Source organism: Grampus griseus (assembly GCF_964374135.1).
Source record: "Grampus griseus genome assembly, chromosome: 3".
Classification (NCBI taxonomy): domain Eukaryota; kingdom Metazoa; phylum Chordata; class Mammalia; order Artiodactyla; family Delphinidae; genus Grampus; species Grampus griseus.
The window spans coordinates 77,594,280-77,612,186 of NC_139019.1; the positions used below are offsets into that span (position 1 = coordinate 77,594,280).

The 17,907-nt window shown below is 41.9% G+C and overlaps 1 protein-coding gene and 1 long non-coding RNA gene across 14 annotated transcripts in view; one reads left to right on the top strand and one right to left on the bottom strand.

Moving 5' to 3' along the window:
- The window catches only part of CAST (calpastatin), a 125,474-nt gene that overhangs the window by 100,214 nt on the left and 7,353 nt on the right, over nt 1-17,907 (top strand). For all 13 annotated transcript variants that reach the window (XM_082650618.1, XM_082650620.1, XM_082650622.1 and 10 more), the window contains 11 exons: nt 147-242; nt 3,794-3,895; nt 4,370-4,453; nt 6,727-6,777; nt 6,947-7,018; nt 8,137-8,235; nt 10,128-10,235; nt 11,620-11,712; nt 13,392-13,436; nt 13,866-13,958; nt 15,278-15,349. In XM_082650618.1, coding sequence (XP_082506744.1) covers nt 147-242; nt 3,794-3,895; nt 4,370-4,453; nt 6,727-6,777; nt 6,947-7,018; nt 8,137-8,235; nt 10,128-10,235; nt 11,620-11,712; nt 13,392-13,436; nt 13,866-13,958; nt 15,278-15,349 — 915 coding nt within the window. The remainder of the gene's footprint in view (nt 1-146; nt 243-3,793; nt 3,896-4,369; nt 4,454-6,726; nt 6,778-6,946; nt 7,019-8,136; nt 8,236-10,127; nt 10,236-11,619; nt 11,713-13,391; nt 13,437-13,865; nt 13,959-15,277; nt 15,350-17,907) is intronic.
- Nucleotides 11,159-17,062, bottom strand: LOC309820115. The gene is made up of 3 exons (XR_014296485.1): nt 16,853-17,062; nt 13,534-13,640; nt 11,159-11,224 (listed from the first exon to the last, which is right to left on the bottom strand). It is a non-coding gene; the product is annotated as an uncharacterized lncRNA (long non-coding RNA).

A 17,907-nucleotide genomic window follows, 5' to 3' on the forward strand; every position in this document is an offset into this window, starting at 1 on the left:
TTGACTTATTTACTGCTCAAAATCCTTGGGCATTGAAGAAAGTCATGCTCACAGCATATGGTGTAGCAGACTGTATTGTTGGTCTATCATTGTTCAGTCTTAATAAATTTCTAAAAATTCGTCATTGTACCTGCTTCTTTCTGCAGGAGTCTCAGACTGCTACCCCTACTCCTGTGGAAGCGGCCGTGCCTCGGACCTCCTTGTGTTGTGTGCAGTCGGCCCCGCCCCCGTCAGCCTCGGCGGTGAGTGGTCCTCTGGGCACTGAGAAATGTCTTGAGAAAGTAATGTTCTTCCTCCTCTGCCCTTTCTGCTGTGTATTACCGTCATATTACTGTATTCTAACAAAATAAAAATAAAATCTTAGATAGCTATATTATCCTCTGTTTAGGCTTCTGGGAGGAGCTAGAAACTCAGGCTAGATTTAAATTTTTAATTCAACTGCTGCAAACTGTTTTGTTTTGTTTTGACCTTCTGAAATTGTTTCTAGCTCCTCGGCTACTGTGGTTAATCATGCTTCTTCACATTCCTGTGTCTTTCAAGCTGATTTGGTGTCCCACAAATAGCCCGATATTACTTTTTATTGACTCTCCTGGTGGAATCATCTGTACCTTTGTCATCATGACTCCTCTCGCAACTGAAGGGAGACAGGTGGACTCACTTCCTTTCCCCTTCCTTCTTTTCTTGCCTCTCTCACTTTCTAATTTTTCTATAAAGTATGATATTTAACTAGTTGAATCTGTTTTCTTTGGAATTCAGTGAGTTTTGTTTCCATTAGCAGACAGAATCTGACTCAGAGAATAACAGCTGATGGAACTATGTTTCGTTAGTACAGACTTAATGAATCTACACTCTGAGTAACTAAACTTGTTCTAGATGCTTTGCAATATCTTCTCATTAAATTTTCACAAGGACACTGTGAAGGCTGTTCTGATCATGTCTCTCTTATAAACGAGGGAAATGAACTTCGAGTTGACCTTGAGCAATTCACTTGACCTTTCAGAACCTCAGCTGAGATGTAAGATATGGCCCCTGCTCTCAGCCCCCTTCAGGTCTAGTTTGGATATGGGCCAGGTTCAGGCTTACAGTTTAGTTTGATCATTCTCATATGGGAAAAGGGCAGCAGGAACATGGGTGAAGGAACTGCTTTCCAGGAGGAACTCAAAAAGGTTTGCAGGTGGAGGACAGGATCCTGCTGAGAAGTGGGAACAGCACGGTTCTCCTGGGGAGACCAGCAAACCCAGGACAGCCCAGCACAGAGGTGTGGAGCCCTTCAGGTATTGGGGTATGTGCATTTAGTTGTTTGAGAGAAGAGGGCCTTGAAGAATATGTAGGACAGGTCCTGGGTACCCTGAGTGGCTGCTTCCTGCCAGGGAAATCCTGGGTGCCAGTCCCCTCACAGTCCAGGGTCTCCCTCCTGCCTTAGGACGTGACCTCCTTTTTATTTGGCGGGAGAGTCTCAGGGTACCCTCCAAAAACTTTTACATTGTGGTATTCAGGCACAGGCCACAGTGGTAAAGAACAGGAGAGGAAGAGAGAATCTGGGAAGAGACTGGTGGAGGAAGTAGGCACAGAGGCAGTGATTGGAATCAAAAAGACAGTAGCCAATATTCCAGGGCAGAACTCTTGTGACCTAAACATGTGTCATCTACCTGTTGTGTCAACTGTGACTGCCAGGGCCTTAGAGCCGAGTTAGTTCCTTTCCAGCTTTATCCTGACTATAGAGAGTTGAGCATTGGATTTTTAATGGAGAGGAAAAAATTAAAAAAAGAGCATTTGTTTTTCTATTCTCTGACTGCCTTTCCTGGGCCTCTACTCCACCAACTCTGGTTACCACAGTTGCCGAGTTTATCATCACTGAGGTCAGTTGGCATTTCTGGGACTGTGACACCCATGGGAGCCAGAAAGAATAGCCACAGAGTGTGATAAAGGTCAGAGAACTCAAGAGAGGCTGGAGGATCAGTGAGCAAAAGGAAACAGAAAGCCCAGGGGAAGGAGATGAATGTCTGCCCTCTGCAGTTCTTGTTGTAGAAAAAGAAAGTTTATTGAGCAAATCCAAAGACCTGAGCTCTAGTTCTGAACCTGACAACAAAAATAGAAGCTTTGGGGCTTCCCTGGTGGCGCAGTGGTTGAGAGTCCGCCTGCCGATGCAGGGGACACGTCTTCATGCCCTGGTCCGGGAAGATCCCACATGCCGCGGAGCGGCTGGGCCCGTGAGCCATGGCCGCTGAGCCTGCGTATCCGGAGCCTGTGCTCCACAACGGGAGAGGCCACAACAGTGAGAGGCCCGCGTACCGCAAAAAAAAATAGAAGCTTTTGTCATTGGTCCTGTTTCCAAATTCTTTAGCTCTTAAGACTGCTGCTTCTCCTAGCTTTTCTAACTCGGTTTCACTTATTTCCTGAGCCAAAGGGCACAGGCTTGGGAAGCAGTAGTTTCCAAAGATTCTGCAGCAGAGAGTAGAAAACAGAAGTGTGAGCAGGTGACTTGGATCAGGTAGCAATCAGATTGCTTGGCTAAGACTTGGGGACCGCTGCAGCTCTTAGTTACAATCCCAAGCAGGTTGGAAACATCAGGGATGTTTGTTGCCCCCCAGAATAAAATCTATGCAGTGTCCAACCACTAGATGGTGATAAATCACTTTCCACTCGACGGCCCTTTTTTCACTGGTGATCTTTACTTTTGTGGTGCAGCTTAGCAACACTTTTCTTACTTAGGACGATGGCTAATCTATATAAAACAGAAAGACGCTTTTCCTCTAAAAGTCCAATATGTACTCCATGTGAAGTCATATTCTTTTACAATAAGAATCATCTTTGAGACTGTTTAATTCAGGAGCTTTCACACTTTTGACCAAGACCAGAGTTGGAAATTCATGGATTCTGCAACCCGGGACCCGCACAGTAGAACAATAGTTTAGTAAATGATACTTATCCTTGGTATGCATGACGCATTCTATTTTATATTCTTCATTTAAAAAAAGTCCTGACCATGAACTACTAAATTGATTTTAAGAGCTCATCATGTATGGATCATGACCTGTGCTTTGGAAAAAGCTGGATCTAGTCCTCTCTTTAGCCCAAACATAATTTATCCTTTATTTTCCCTTTATGCCGTTTATGTTCTGTGTTCATCCAGTTTCATTTTAAATACCCCTGTGGCCAGAGCTCACTATATCACAGGGAGCACATTTCATTTTCAACAACTGGACCCCAGGTAGACTGTTCTCATTGGGCCACTCGGGTTAATAAGTCACAGGCCGTCACCTGAACTGGCGTGAATCCACTCTGACCAGTAGAAGCCCCATAGAGAACGCAAGCTTCTGTGCCTCAGTAGAGGCTCAGCCGAAGCCGTTGCCTCCGGGGCCCAGCTGTTTCACTGGGAAGAGTGTCCTCTCGAGGGCTTTTCTGAAAGCTTTCCTGTGCCATCTCTAAAACAGTCACATAAAGATCACTTCTTTCTTCTTTCCTGGCTTTCAGCTTCTGTGTGGTGTTACCCATTCTCTTAACTTCCTAATTTCTCAACCAAAACGTGGGTTAGATCTTAAAAGTTTCTCACTGTCAGTACATAAATTGCACACACTTGATGTTTAACCTAAGAAACTTGCTCTAACTTTTAACACTTCAGGATTTTTAAACATAGATTCTAATTCAGTTGATTTTTTAGATGATTAAAAGATGACATGTGCTTCTTATCTAGGCCTGAAATAAGGCTATGCCCATCTGAATTGTTTGTTGTAGTCTCTTTTAAAAGGAATGCTTAACCACCTACTTAGTATACCCCCTGATGTGCTTTTAGAAGGGCATGGGGCCACGTGATGCTGTAGAAGCCTTGGCTGGAAGCCTGGGGATAAAGGAAGCTGGTCCAGAAGTTGGAAAGCCTGTGGAGGATAAAGTCAAGGTAATGGCAGCTCAGATACTTCTAGGAAGGAGCTATCGTTGATCGCCCTGACTCCCCAGATAACTCAGTCATTTTTTAAAATTTCCTACAACACATGACCAGCTGTCTTTCTCTGTTATTGTGCATGTCCTGTTTAATAAGCAAACCCTGAGTGAGCATCAGTGTTTAGGTGCAGCAGTGGATGGCTGGCGTGCACATATCAGAGTTCTGAGTCTCACCTTGTCCACCTGCAATTCTGTTGCTGAGGAGTCAGGAGAGAAGTGGCACTGCCTCTACCGCTCCTCACGACTGCCTCTTAGCCCAGCAGGCTAAAAGTGGTGCTGTCTGAGCCTGCTAAACCAGGATACAGTGTCAAAGATGGAGTTGCTGTAGGAACCTAACAATGGATTTGTTGACCTCAAATTTAGTCACTCAGGCCTCCACTTTATGAGAAAAAGATGTATTAACAATGAAAATGGTTTCATTTTTATTCAGGAGAAAGCCAAAGAAGAAGATCGTGAAAAACTTGGTGAAAAAGAAGAAACAATTCCTCCTGATTATAGATTAGAAGAGGTCAAGGTAAACAGGCTGGGATCTTTTTCTAATTTATTTTAATTTATATTGAATTTCATATACATGAAAAAGGGACATGCGAACAGACCTGGGATATAAAGATCACGTTTCTTAGTATTTCTACACCAAATAGTATCAGTTCACTAATATCCTGTTTGCACACCAGCTAGGAAACTAAAATATTCCTAAGTGGGCTTTTACTCCTCCCTTAGGTGAAAGAAATATAATGTCTTAACTACCTAATTTTTGCCTAATAGGTGGCTTGTTAGAATACCAGAAGCAGAGAAAACTTAGGAAACCTTCATACAGATAGGAAAACCAAAATGAGCAACAATCACTTCCTGAGGAAAGATTTACAAACCTTAAATATAAGTTGACAGATAAGAGAGCCTACTTGACACTGAATATAGTGAGTGATAAACTGACCCATTTCTTTTCTTTTGAACGTAGCTTGTACAGACCAAGTGTCAAGGGGGAGGCCGCTACTTAAGAGATATGCCACTTCATGGATAATGCAGGAAAATCTGATTGATGCTCCTCGTATGCAGCAGGTGTACTAGTCCATTTATTTGGCAAAGGCAGGAACTATACTGAGCTTTCCCTGATTGAAAGTTTATTATTCTGGAGACCTTTAGTCTGCTTCCTTTCTGCATTTCACAATTCAGTTGAAACCATGGACTTCCTATTCATTTCGGCTTGTTTGTTTGCAAGGTTCTTAGACTATGTGACCCTTAAGCAGCTGTCACATTTGAAAAAAAGGCTGGTCAAGTGCCTGTAACTCTCTTCAGAGTAGGAGGCTGGTTACTTTCTCTCTCCTTCTGCTGAATTTTAGTAGCAGTTTTTAAGAATGCAGCTGATTAGCTTTCCTGACCGCTCTATTCTGCGGTAGTTTCATCCTTCTCTGAACTTGTTGATCCCACCCATTACTACTTACCTGTAGCTTTATAGCATTTCCAGGTGCTGGCTTGATCTCTTGTTTAAATCCTATGTTGTTCTTCTTCAGCTCTGCTCCCATCAGGCCTCTTCAATAGATTCAGCTCCCTGAGGGTAGACCACAGGTTCCCCCTTCCAGACACGGGATGATCTCAGTTTGAGTGTGGAGCAGACGTGCCCTCGCCCCTGCTCCTGTGTGTCACTTGGGAAATGTGCTGCCTTTGCAGCTAAAGGATGGTGGAGAGCAAGCCTCAGGCTGTTTCCCTCCTCACTGAACAGTGGTCAGAAGGTATATGTGAACGTGCAGAGGAGGTGGAAATGGGGGTAAAGGAGTTTGTCAAAAGGGAAGCTGCTGATACTCTCAACCATTGCATCTCCTTGAATTTTAACAAAACAAAAAACACCTTGACCAGTTCATCAGGAGAAGTACACGGTTGACCCTGGAGCAACACAGGTTTGAATTGTGTGGGTCCACTTATATTCGGATTTTCTTCAGTAGTAACACTACAGCACTATACCTTCTGCAGTTGGTTGAATTCATGGATGCAGAACCACAGACACAGAGGGCCGAGTATAAATTATACACAGATTTTTGACTGCTTGGGAGGTCCATGCCCCTAACCCCCGTGTCTTCCAAGGGGTTAACTGTGTGTTTAAAGAGAGAATCTTGCACTTCTTTTTGCGTGTGTAGATACATGGGATTTACCATTTATTTATAAATCTTCTTTTACTAAAGAGCCCCAAATGCTTTAGCGATTTTGTCCTGTTCCTCAGAAGTGGCACTCAGAGTCATTGGAAGGTTGGCATCATCTGAGCCCAGGGTGAGCTCCCTGAGGGCAGGGATTTGTCTGTCCTACTTTCTGTGGTATTCCCGGTGCTTAGTAGAGGGCTTGGCGCAGAGGTAATTCAGGATGTGCTGCCTCTACAGTTAACCAGCTTTTTCAAGGCAACTTGTGCAAAGCCCACTCCCCAGGCAGGTGAGGGTCTCATCCCCATGCTCCCTCAGTGTCCTGTGCACACTGTCACAGCCCCACGTGCCACGCACTACATTAACTGTTCACGTGCTCCCCCTACAGTAGTGTGGGCTTCTGAGGTTGGCAAGCCACGCTCTATCCGTTTGCAGCCCCCGTGCCTAGGGAATGCCCGATGTGTGCCAGCTGTTTGTTGACATGAGCTAATCAGAGGATATTTCCTGGTGAGAGAATCTATTTCCTGAAATGATGAATCAAATTTGTAATGTACAATATCATCAGGTATAACCTGTTGACCTCGTATAATGTTTACAAGGTGCGTACGTAGGATACACGTGAAATGACCCAATGCCATGTTTCTGTCCCCCTGCATAGGATAAAGATGGAAAACCACTACTGCCAAAGGAGCCCAAGGAACCACTCCCAGTAAGCAAGCCAGTTTTCTCTGAGTGTATCTCTCTCCTTTGGCCCCGATGGTTAATGCGGGGAGGGCATAGCTTTCTGTGGAATGAGTTGATCAGCATATAAACAGTGACAACATTTTGAAGAGACTGATGAGGTGGTGTTTGTTGATACATTTCCTGGTTCTTTGCAGCCCTTGAGTGAAGACTTCCTCCTTGATGCTTTGTCCAAGGACTTCGCCGTTCCCCCAAGCACTTCACCTCTTGTAAGTCTTCTGAGATTCCTGGTTTTATTTCCGTACTTTTAGGGTAGCAGAAATAAATGGAAACTTGTGACTTAGAACCTGATGTGGGAGCTGAGGAAACAATCACAAAATTAATGGCCCTCAACACACTGTAGCCATAAAAAATGTGTTCCATTTGAAATATTGGTCCAGCACAGTGGATGTTTTCGACCATGTAACTAATTGAACCAATGAGCATGTACTCTATCACGTATACCTATGAAAAGAGAATTTAAAATTGAGTTGTCCAATACATTTGAAAAATAAATGCATAAAAATATGAAAAAATACTGAAAAGCATTTTTCAGTATTTTTAGGGAAGATTAACCCAACTAAACACCAGGATTTATTAACAGTAATGACAAAAAATACAGTTCTGATTCAGAAAGCGAAGCCACAGGCCAATGGGAAAGAAATCCAGAAATGAACATAAATGACAGATTCAGTGTTTCTTTAAAATGAGAAAAGAAATCATTATTTCAGAAAGATTCTAGAATAATATACCATTTAACATTAAGAAAAAAATGATACAGCTGAAGCTTCTTCATCCCATATACCAAGTATTAAAGCAACAGTAGCACATAATTTTATACCTAATACATGATCAGAATTAAAATGTGATAAATCTCTAATTTAGGCAAGCAAGGCCATGGGAAACAGGCATGGCCATTCGTTGCTTGTGGCACTGTGAATTTCTAGCAACTTTGAGAGGGCACTTGGCAGAATATAGCTAGCACCATAAAAAAAGCCACTTCTAGAAATTATTCAGAGCAATTAATTACAGAGAAGAAAGCTGAAAACTCCAAACAACCTAAACGTGCAACAAGAAATGTATAAACTACAGTACTCTAAATCAGTAGCTTGTTGAACGTTTAGGATTAATAAATGGGAATAGGAAATTGTATAAAATAATGTATGGAATAGGACGTAGAATAAAAATGGCTCTTAAGATGCTGTGTTGCTGTGCTTCCATTTGGATCAAGAGAAAAACAATCAAAAAGCTATACTGAGAGTTGTATTTAAGAGATGGTATGTGGGCATAATTTGCATACACCATATGACTGGTCAAAATCTTTTTTTTGTTTGTTTTCTTACAAAAGCAATTGGAAGATGCTAAACTTTCAGCTGTCATCTCTGAAGTGGTTTCCCAAACCCCAGCTCCAACCAACCACTCTGCAGGTCCACCCCCAGACACTCCGGTAAGCAACAGAGTTTATGAGTACTTTCTTCAGCAGCAACAACAAGGAGAAAGAAAATAGGACTCCTCTTCAGAGTAAATGAAAATCAACAAAATTGTTAGGAAGAACAGGCACCTTCCGTTTCAGAAGAGGTAAGACTGGTGAGACAGGGAGATGACAGAGAATATCTAAAATGATTAAATTTATAAAACAATGTATATGAAAGTATTTTACACACAGTGAAGGAGCTTAATATTGTTGCTTTATTAGAATTGAAGTACAATAATGTGCACTGTGTATATGTTCAGATTAGATTTTTAAAAATTATTTAGCTTTCCTGATAATTGATGTTCTCCTCCTTTATATTTTTCCTGATCCATGCTATAAATACTACTCATTATTTAACCTCAAGTTTACTTTAAGGAATTGCTCAGTGTTTGAGCTTCTCTCTGCCCCTAAAATTCACAAACTCCTCATGGAATAGCATTGTCTTCCTCCCATTCACACCAGTAAAAACTTGTCATTTTCATGCTAGTAATAGAAGAACCTTAGTATCAATACTGTTTTAATTATTTACATGTTCTGAGGTAAGACTGTGGGACCAGAGCTTTTCCAGACTTCCTTGATTGATTTTCTTTGCAGTACCAAATTATACATTATCCAGGAGACCACGGCACATCAAAAGATAAAGAAATCGCCCTAAACCAGATCCCCATGGTTGAGACCCATCCTTGGTTGAGAAGAAGTGCCCCATCTGCTAGTTGGAGATGAAGTAGCTTTAGTGAAGTCAGCTATGCTTCCTTTCCTTTTGATGAAGCATCAAAGCTTACTTAGTGCTGTACTCTGAGATTCTGAGTGAATTTGCATCCTGTTGGGTTAATGTGGGATCATCTGAGAACATCCAGAGGCACAAATGACAAAGCCCAGACCCAGCTGTGGGTAGCACCACCATTAGCTGCTATAATCCTGGGCTCTAATGAAGCACTTAAAACCAGTAAAATGCCCTCTCTCCATGTGTCTGTGTGTGTGTCTGTGTATGTACACACAGCCACAATGACAGAAGTCCCTGTGCAACAGAAAGGAAGGCTGCCATTTACACTTCAATTCTTTTTTTTTTTTTTTTTTTTTTTGCGGTACGCGGGCCTCTCACTGCTGCGGCCTCTCCCGTTGCGGAGCACAGGCTCCAGATGCGCAGGCTCAGCGGCCATGGCTCACGGGCCCAGCCGCTCTGCGGCATGTGGGATCTTCCCAGACCAGGGCACGAACCCATGTCCCCTGCATCAGCAGGCGGGCTCTCAACTGCTGCGCCACTAGGGAAGCCCTACACTTCAATTCTTAATACTCAGATTCTAGGGGCCCCTGTGATTGAGGCTGTTAATAAACGTCCACAATCAAAAGCCTTTTTGCGTTTCACAGGTATGTTTTAGAATGACACCTTTACCATCACTTTTCCCATCAGAGTTTCTAGTGTTAGTTAATATTTTGTTTGAAGATATCATTAAAACTAGGTATAAATCTTTCTTTACAGGAATACAGTTGGGAATCAAAGAGTAAACTAAGCTATCATAATTCATGTGACTTTTCTTTGCTGGGAACATACTGTTACATATATAAGACATAGTTTCTAGAAGAATCAGTCCAGGAACCCCATCTTTTTAGGGAGGGACCTATTTTCTCAGAAGAGAAAGACATCCAGGGGTGGGGCGGGGTAGACGGGTGCAGACAAGTGCTGAGAGTGAAAGACAAGAAGGAGCACCAAGCAAGGATCGCCGATCCAGCGCCTCTGCCCACCTGCCCATCTCCCTGGTGACAACCCCATAAGCTTATAGAAGTCTTAGTGGCAGTGTCAGGGCTTCACTCCAACAGGCGACCTCATTTGGCTAACCAGTGACTGATTCAGATTTACTTTTTAGCGGAGTGACGACAAAGAACTTGACGATGCCCTGGATCAACTTTCTGACAGTCTTGGGCAAAGACAGCCTGATCCAGATGAGAACAAACCCCTAGAGGATAAAGTCAAGGTAAAAGAAAAACAAATCATTAATAAGTGAAAATTGAAAGTTATTATAGCACAGAATACCCTACCCTCCACACAAAGGGGAAAACCCGCTCTGACTTTGCCTGGAGTCAGTGAACAGTTGGATAAGTTCAGCCTCTGACTTTGCCTGGAGTCAGTGAACGGTTGGATAACTTCAGCCTCTGACTTTGCCTGGAGTCAGTGAACGGTTGGATAACTTCAGCCTAATTTTTTCCTACTCCATGGTCTATGTCATGTCTCTTTCCTCTCTGAGGTCTGTGCTATGGCACAGATTCAGGCAAACGTCCTGTTCATGAGGCTAGACTTTGTGATGATGGAAAAGCCAGCCCTGCTTTGTTAATTTTATTCTCTTCCCACATTTTTTCTTGGTTGTATCTGGCAGTAAGTTTATCATACATATCTGATGCACACATGTGCATTTTTTAGGTTCACAAGTTGTGTAAATGTAGTGGCAGAGTCTTCCCTAGCAGTCATCCCTGCTATCGAAACTAACTGCATTGGACCAGGAGTTCAGCACCACAGAGGTGTCCACAAGGTGCAGACTCTTAATGCTATATATCTTGTACAACATGTAGAAGTGTACTTATTTATACTTAATATTCAGTACTTAACAGTCCATTTAGCTTGGAACCAGAAAGGTAACGTCCCACACAAATCTATGTCTCAAAGACAGGGCATTTCAAAGAATCCTTAGGTCTCGATTCTACCATTGTCATAGGAATATCGAGGTGAACTTAACCTGTATTTGAAAAATGAAATTATAATGATGCAGAAAAATAAAATCTGTACCCCACCCCTGGGATGGGGAGCTGTTCCTGAATCCAGGACCGAGAGACCAGCCACGTCCCACTGAGGCACGGATGCTGGGAGGTGGGTACTGCTTACTCAACAGCAGGTATTTGCTCACCTGCAACACAAACAAACAGCACGTCCCTTCAGATTTGCTCCTGTCCTGGTCCTTCAGGGCTCCTTCTAAAGAGGCAAAGTTGTAAATAGTACCTCTTAAGTGCCAAAGTACAGCAACTTGATTTTTTTATTTAAAAAGTGAAACAGTGAAAGATATTTCATAACCGTGGGTTTTTATCTCCTTCCATGGTTTCTGAAGATAATTATTTAATCATTTACTTCCATTTAAGATACAGGTAGAAAATTAATAGGTGTGGATTGACAAACAGAAGCACTGGGTTTACTTGTTTCCATCAACTGAAAGTCTGTTGACATTGTTGTTCTCTCGCTTACAAATTTAAAAGAGACCCTATTTTTTTTGCCTCAGAAAAGTCCAGTAAATGCTGAATGCTGCATTTTAGAATGTACTCTCTAAGTGAAGGCGGAACTGAATCGTAATTATATACGTTCAATGTTTACAGGAAAAAGTGAAAGCTGAACACAGAGACAAGCTGGGAGAAAGGGATGACACCCTCCCACCTAAATATCAACATCTCTTGGATGATGACAAGGAGGTAAATGAGGGCAATGTCTAGGTTAGATGGATATATGCTCCAAAGCATTTGAGATCCACACCTCACTTGAAATGAATAGGAGGTACACTGTAACAATAGCATAAAAATGTAACATGACTGATGTTTTTAATCTGTCCCCACTGAGCAGGCTGTCTAGAATTCTGTTTAATATTTATTTGAGCCAGTACTGTTGGATGTTTACTGCGCTGGGCACTGTGGCATAGAGAGTTGAATAATGTTCATTCACTCACTGATGCTTAACAGTGATTCTGTGGCATGTACATATATGAATTCTCCTTGCAAGAAAAGGCTATAAAAAGAATGATATTTGTAATCTTGACTGAAGCAGAGTTTCTCTGTTGAAGGAGAACAGAAAAAGAGCTAGTATTGGAATAATTCATAGGGCAAATACGACCCCTCCAAGACCTGCTGTCTCTCTTTCTTCTCCTACAACACCACCTGTGCTGTTGAGAGTGAAGACAGACAAAGCCATATTCCCAGTCACAAGTCCTATTTCTCTATCTAAATGCACTCCGTCAAGAAGTCTCTGTCTTTGTCTCTAACATGGAAGCCAGTTTCGCTTAGGTCAACCTGATCTGTACCCTACCCCTTCCTATTTGGCTCTTAGTTGCAAGTCCATTAGATGTTAAATAACCCTTTCCAGGTCTGTTCACCCAATAAAAAACAAGGAAGTGTAAATTACATCTTTCTCATTCTGTACTGATGCATGTGAGGGGTTTGATGGCTGTGGTTTATAGAATATCATCAGCTGCAGTGTCTTCTGTTACAGGAATCTGTTCTCGCTTGTGTCGAATAGTCACAATAGCAGCTGTGCATCCTGCTAGAATCCTCCCTGCTTTGATAGTCGCGTGTGACTCTGCTGTATTCTTTAGGAAATGTATTATTTAGTAGCCTTGCCTTTGCAGATGGGAAAAATCCCTGATGAGTTGTCCTTGTAATCTTCACTGAAAAAAATCTATCTATCTATAGACCATTCCTTCCCAAGTGTAATAAGCTATAGTAGATAAGCATATAGTCAATTAGTAAATAAGACATAAAAACACAAGTTACTTTTTGTAACATTTTAACTAGAATTATACAATGACAAAGTTGCTAAAATAGTGTTTCTTTCACTTCTAGGAAAAGACTCACCCTTGCATTTTCTCCAAGGCTATTGAAATAGTTATAGGGTAGGCGTTAAGCAAAGCTGGTGAAGAAATGATAGGGACACAGGTTTATCAGTTATGCAAGTCTATACAGTCGCCCCTTGGTGTCCATGGAGCATTAGTTCCAGGACCCCCAGATACCAATGTCTGAGGATGCTCAAATCCCTTATATAAAATGGCATAGTATTTCCCTGTAACCCTACACACATTCTCCTCTATACCTTAAATCATCTCTAGATTACTCAGAATACCTAATACAATGTAAGTGCCATGTAAGTAGTTGCCAGCATGTGGCAGATTCAAATTTTGCTTTTTGGAACTTTCTAGAATTTTATTTCCCTAAATATTTTCGATCTGCCGTTTGGTTGAATCTGCCAATGCAGAATCCACAGATGCAGGGGGCTGACTGAACTCCATTTCAAGTCACTGGATAAGAGATTATATAAATACCGACTACACCTAAGTAAACCTTTACAAAAATTTGTTTAACCAAGAGTCTGCTTTGTTTCTAAGGGCAAATCAGCGACGCCACCCACAAAGAAACCCGAGGCATCAGAGGTAAATACCGTATCCACATATTTCCGTAAAAAAGATTTTTTTAAACTCTAGCTGCGACTTTTACATTTTAGAAATCTGAAATTCACTGAATGCCTACCTTGTGCTTGGTGGGATGCCAAGGCACGTGTGTAAGAGTGTATTATTTCTGTCTTCCCAAGTCCATTCAAGCTAGGCAGTTCCATTTTCCAGGTTAGACAATCAAAGCTCAGAGAATACAAAGAAACTTGTGTAAAACAGTAGAAGAAAATAGAGCTGGCAAGATTTTCCTGTTTTAAAATATCTCTTTTGTAATACACTAGTCTGTTAGGAAAAGAATGTCAGCAAGGTTTTCTATTAAACAAACATATTTTCAGGGATGTGGGGAAATGTCCTACGTAGCATCTTTGCCTTGTGCTTCTTCCCTGATGGTTATTTCTGTTAAAATCTCAGAAAGCTGCAGATGCCCAAGACCCCATTGATGCCCTCTCAGGGGACTTTGACAGCTGTCCCTCAACTACAGAAACCTCAGAGAACACAGCAAAGGTACTGTGCTCTTTCCTATTGACTTGCTTTGAATGTCTATATATACACAAACACACACATATGTATATAATACATATATATTTTTATATTGTAAAATAAACTGGTTAATGCCATCGAGAACTTGAAAAGAAAAAAATTCTATAATTCTGCTACTCCACAAACACTATTATTTGGTATATTTCTTACCTTTTTCCATATGTATATTTTACATAGTTGTACTTATTGTCCACATATAATACATTGCTTAACATTATTTCTTAAATGTTTTCCATGTTGCTTTATAATCTCCATAGCTACCATTTTTGATCGCCACACTATATTGTTGTACAACAGTAATGCTTCATCTGTGTTCATTTAAAATGAGAGCAGTCCCTCACTATATACCACGCCCCTTGCCCTCTGGGGCTTCCTCCCCTTTTCTGCCCGGAGCAGCTGGCTGACTCTCCTACTCACCTGTCAGGGCCCAGTTCAAACATCAGCTTCTCCTGGAAGACTTCCCTGTCTGCTTCTCCCTTCGCAGATCAGGGATGTTGCCTACGTGCCCTCTCTGCACTGTGGGTTACCTGTCACATGTGCATCACACCACTGAGCTGCATGCAGCAGTGATGTGTCTGGTACCTCTGTGCTCAGCATTAGCAAAATGCCTGGTACACAGCAGGTGCTTAAAACAAACATGATCAAAAGCGAATGAAAAAATGTGTAATCCATCAACTAGAGGGAAAAGTGACATGAGTGCCCTTCATTGTTATTTCAGAAAAATTAAAATTGCACATCTCTTTGCTATTGTTTTGGCTGTTATTAAACATATCTCCCAATCAATCACTGAATTGTCAGTCTTGCCCATCTTGGGTGATTTAATTTCTAGACCACATCAGCATCCTATCTATCTCTCACTCCTGGAACTTCATAAATAATGCCTTTCTGGTGAATGGACTTTCTTTTTGTATAGGACTTGCCCTAGGCTCTCCCTGGTTGTTACATTCTCTTCCATAACACTGAAAACAAAGTGTCCTGTTGGCACAGAAAAACCAATCCTGATAGAAACAAGCTGTTTTGGTGAGCAAAATACAGTCTGGGTGAACGAGCATCATCAGTGTGACTCATCTTTTCCTCATTTTTATTCTTTTTACCCGCCACCTTGAACACCTCTGTGTACTTTCAGTGTTGTTCGAAAAATCATGACTAAAATACTCAATTTAATTAAATTGGAGATTCCAGGCTACTAAAAAGAATAATCTGGATTGATTTGATAGCAGCAGCAGTTAATTGCTAGATGGAGTGTTGATAGCAAGAGCCTCATTACATTTCCTTTGCTTTAGGACAAAGACAAGAAGACTGCTTCCAGCTCCAAAGCACCCAAGAACGGGGGTGAAGCAAAGGATTCTGCAAAGGTAAACTGAAGAGTAAATAGACTACAAATTAACTTGGCAATGACATCGAGTGGTGTATCCCTAGTCAGTTAGTTTCTGATTGGGACCTATTCAGAATAAAATAATTTTTAAATACTATCTGTCCCCTAGCATGTCTTGGTAAAGAAATTGAAGTTTTAGAGACATTTAAAGTAACTGATACTTTAGAAATCCGAGTGAACATTCTTAACACAATTGAAGTTTCCTGCATTCCTAGCCCTTGTCACACAAAGTCCCACTGTCAGCTGTGCTAGTCTGGAATGAGTGCAGGCCCTCTCCCCTTCATCAGACCCCACAAACCTCATGCTCTCTCGTAGCTGCTTTCCTTCACTGTGTGCAGATAGCCTTGCCTTCTACTTCAAAGAGAAAATCGAGGCTGCCTTGCAGAAAATAACCAAGATCCCCTTCCTACCTGCCTCCCAACAAACCCTCTCCCCTCTTGCCCTGCAGCCCCTTCTTTCTCTCAGGGGGTCAATAACTCTCTCCGGTATCTTTGTCTCAATTCTTTTCCCTTGTAATACAAACACATTCAAATTCTTTCATAACTTCAAAAGCCCTATTTCCCTCCATCCCTTCACCTCCTCGAAAGATTTGTCCCTATGACCCTGCTTCCTCTTCCTGAGCTCTGCCCGAGAACAGCAATGACACGCTGGTTGCTTTATCGCTGGTACCTTATCTATCCTTAGTTTACGTGATCTCTCAGGTATGCTCTTAGGCCTCAGAGTTGATGCTGTAATGGACTGTGACTTCGCGGAATGTTGGGATGGGTGAATCTATTTTATGCCTTCAGCTCTCCAAAACCCAGACTGCCACTTCCTACTCCACATTTCCACTTGGATAAACACTGACAGTACAGATCCATATACTATATTTCATCAAATCTAAATCACCATCAGTTATATATCATTAAGAAAAAATGTCAACAACTTGATTATGATGTTATTCATCATAACAACCAGCAAATTAAGACATGTTAAAATATGTGTGTGTGTGTGGCAAGGGAGGTGACACCACCAGGGAATGTGGTTTATATGAATCTTGGAACATGGAAGTAGTATATGAAATTGAGAAGATCTTACAGTTTCTGTGATTCAATCTACTCACATTAAATACTAGTAGTCTTTCCTCCCAGGTGATAGCTAATTTTTCACATTGCTCTAGAAAGCAAAACTAAGACTAATGAGTAGAAGTTATAGGGTCTGGTTTCTTAGAGTTGGGCATTAATTCAGCACAACACTTGGAAGTTTCCTATTAAAATTACTGAAACTGTGGCCAGGGAAGGAATGGAAATTGGATTAGAAAACTTCTAGGTCCCCTCCAATTCTAAAAACATAGGATTCAAGTGGTTATGACTATGATCCCAAGTATAATGAGAAATAAAAGGTACAGGTTTAAAAACAGTAGTCCAGCTGAATCAAAACTCTTAAAAAACAAGATAGTGAGTTCCAGTTCAAGATGGTGATGTAAAGAAGATCCTCAACTCACCTTGTCCCATGGAAACACCAGATCTACAGCTGCATATGTGACAATTTCCTCTAGGAAAAAAACCCCAAATTATCCGTGTGACTCCTATTTATCTGGCAAATGAGAGAAGGCTGGCATCAAAGAGGGTAGGAGAGGCTAGGACACAGTCTCAACATAAACTCCACCCCAACACAGCAACCGACCATCAGGAGCGAACTCAAAACTCAGAGCTTCTCCCTGCAGATCAAAAAATTTGAAGCCCACATCAGCACCCAACCTTAAAGACCACCTGAGAAATGAGCCCCCAAAACATCTAGCTTTGAAAGCCCATGGAGCTTGTGTCCAGAAGACCCACAAGGCTACAACAAACTGAGAAACAGTTCTTAAAGGACTTGTGAGCTCTGACTCATCTGCCCACCCCAAAGCAATCAATCAGAGATACAGTTCTTGGCCGGCTACCATCCCCAGAGTACTGCACAGACGACAGACTAAAACATATACCCCCAGTCTTTCTGTGTAAGAGGCCTACTTGCTTGTCCTGGAGCTTTGGCCTGAGGGGCAGGCTTCCGGTTTGGCACACATCTAGACACCTACGGATGTGCTCTTAGGAAATGTAAGCCATCTTTGTGCTGTTTCTCCACCTTGCTCCAGGTCACCAGCATCTCCCAGAAAGGGGGCTTATACACTCATCTAGAGGCCCAATTTTTGTAACTGCCACCCAGGGGACACTTGCTGATCACCTGGCTCTGGTAGCCAGCAGGACTTATGCTTGTGGTCCATCCTACAAGACTATATATATTTGTATATTTTAAAACCTGCTACCTGTGGGACTGGCTTCCATTCAGCCTGAATCTAGGTGCTGAGATTCTCCCCTTTGGGACACTGACAGATCTTAGCACACCCTCAGCTACTGTGAACCACTGAAAATAAAATAGGCAGCTTGAACACTTACAATGTTTTGAGAGACGATCAAGAGTTAGGGCAGGGTTTAACAGTAAGGTTCATCTCCTACATGAGGCCACTCCTTTAAGACTGAGAGAGGTGGTTGTTTTATCTAATGCACAGAAACCAACACA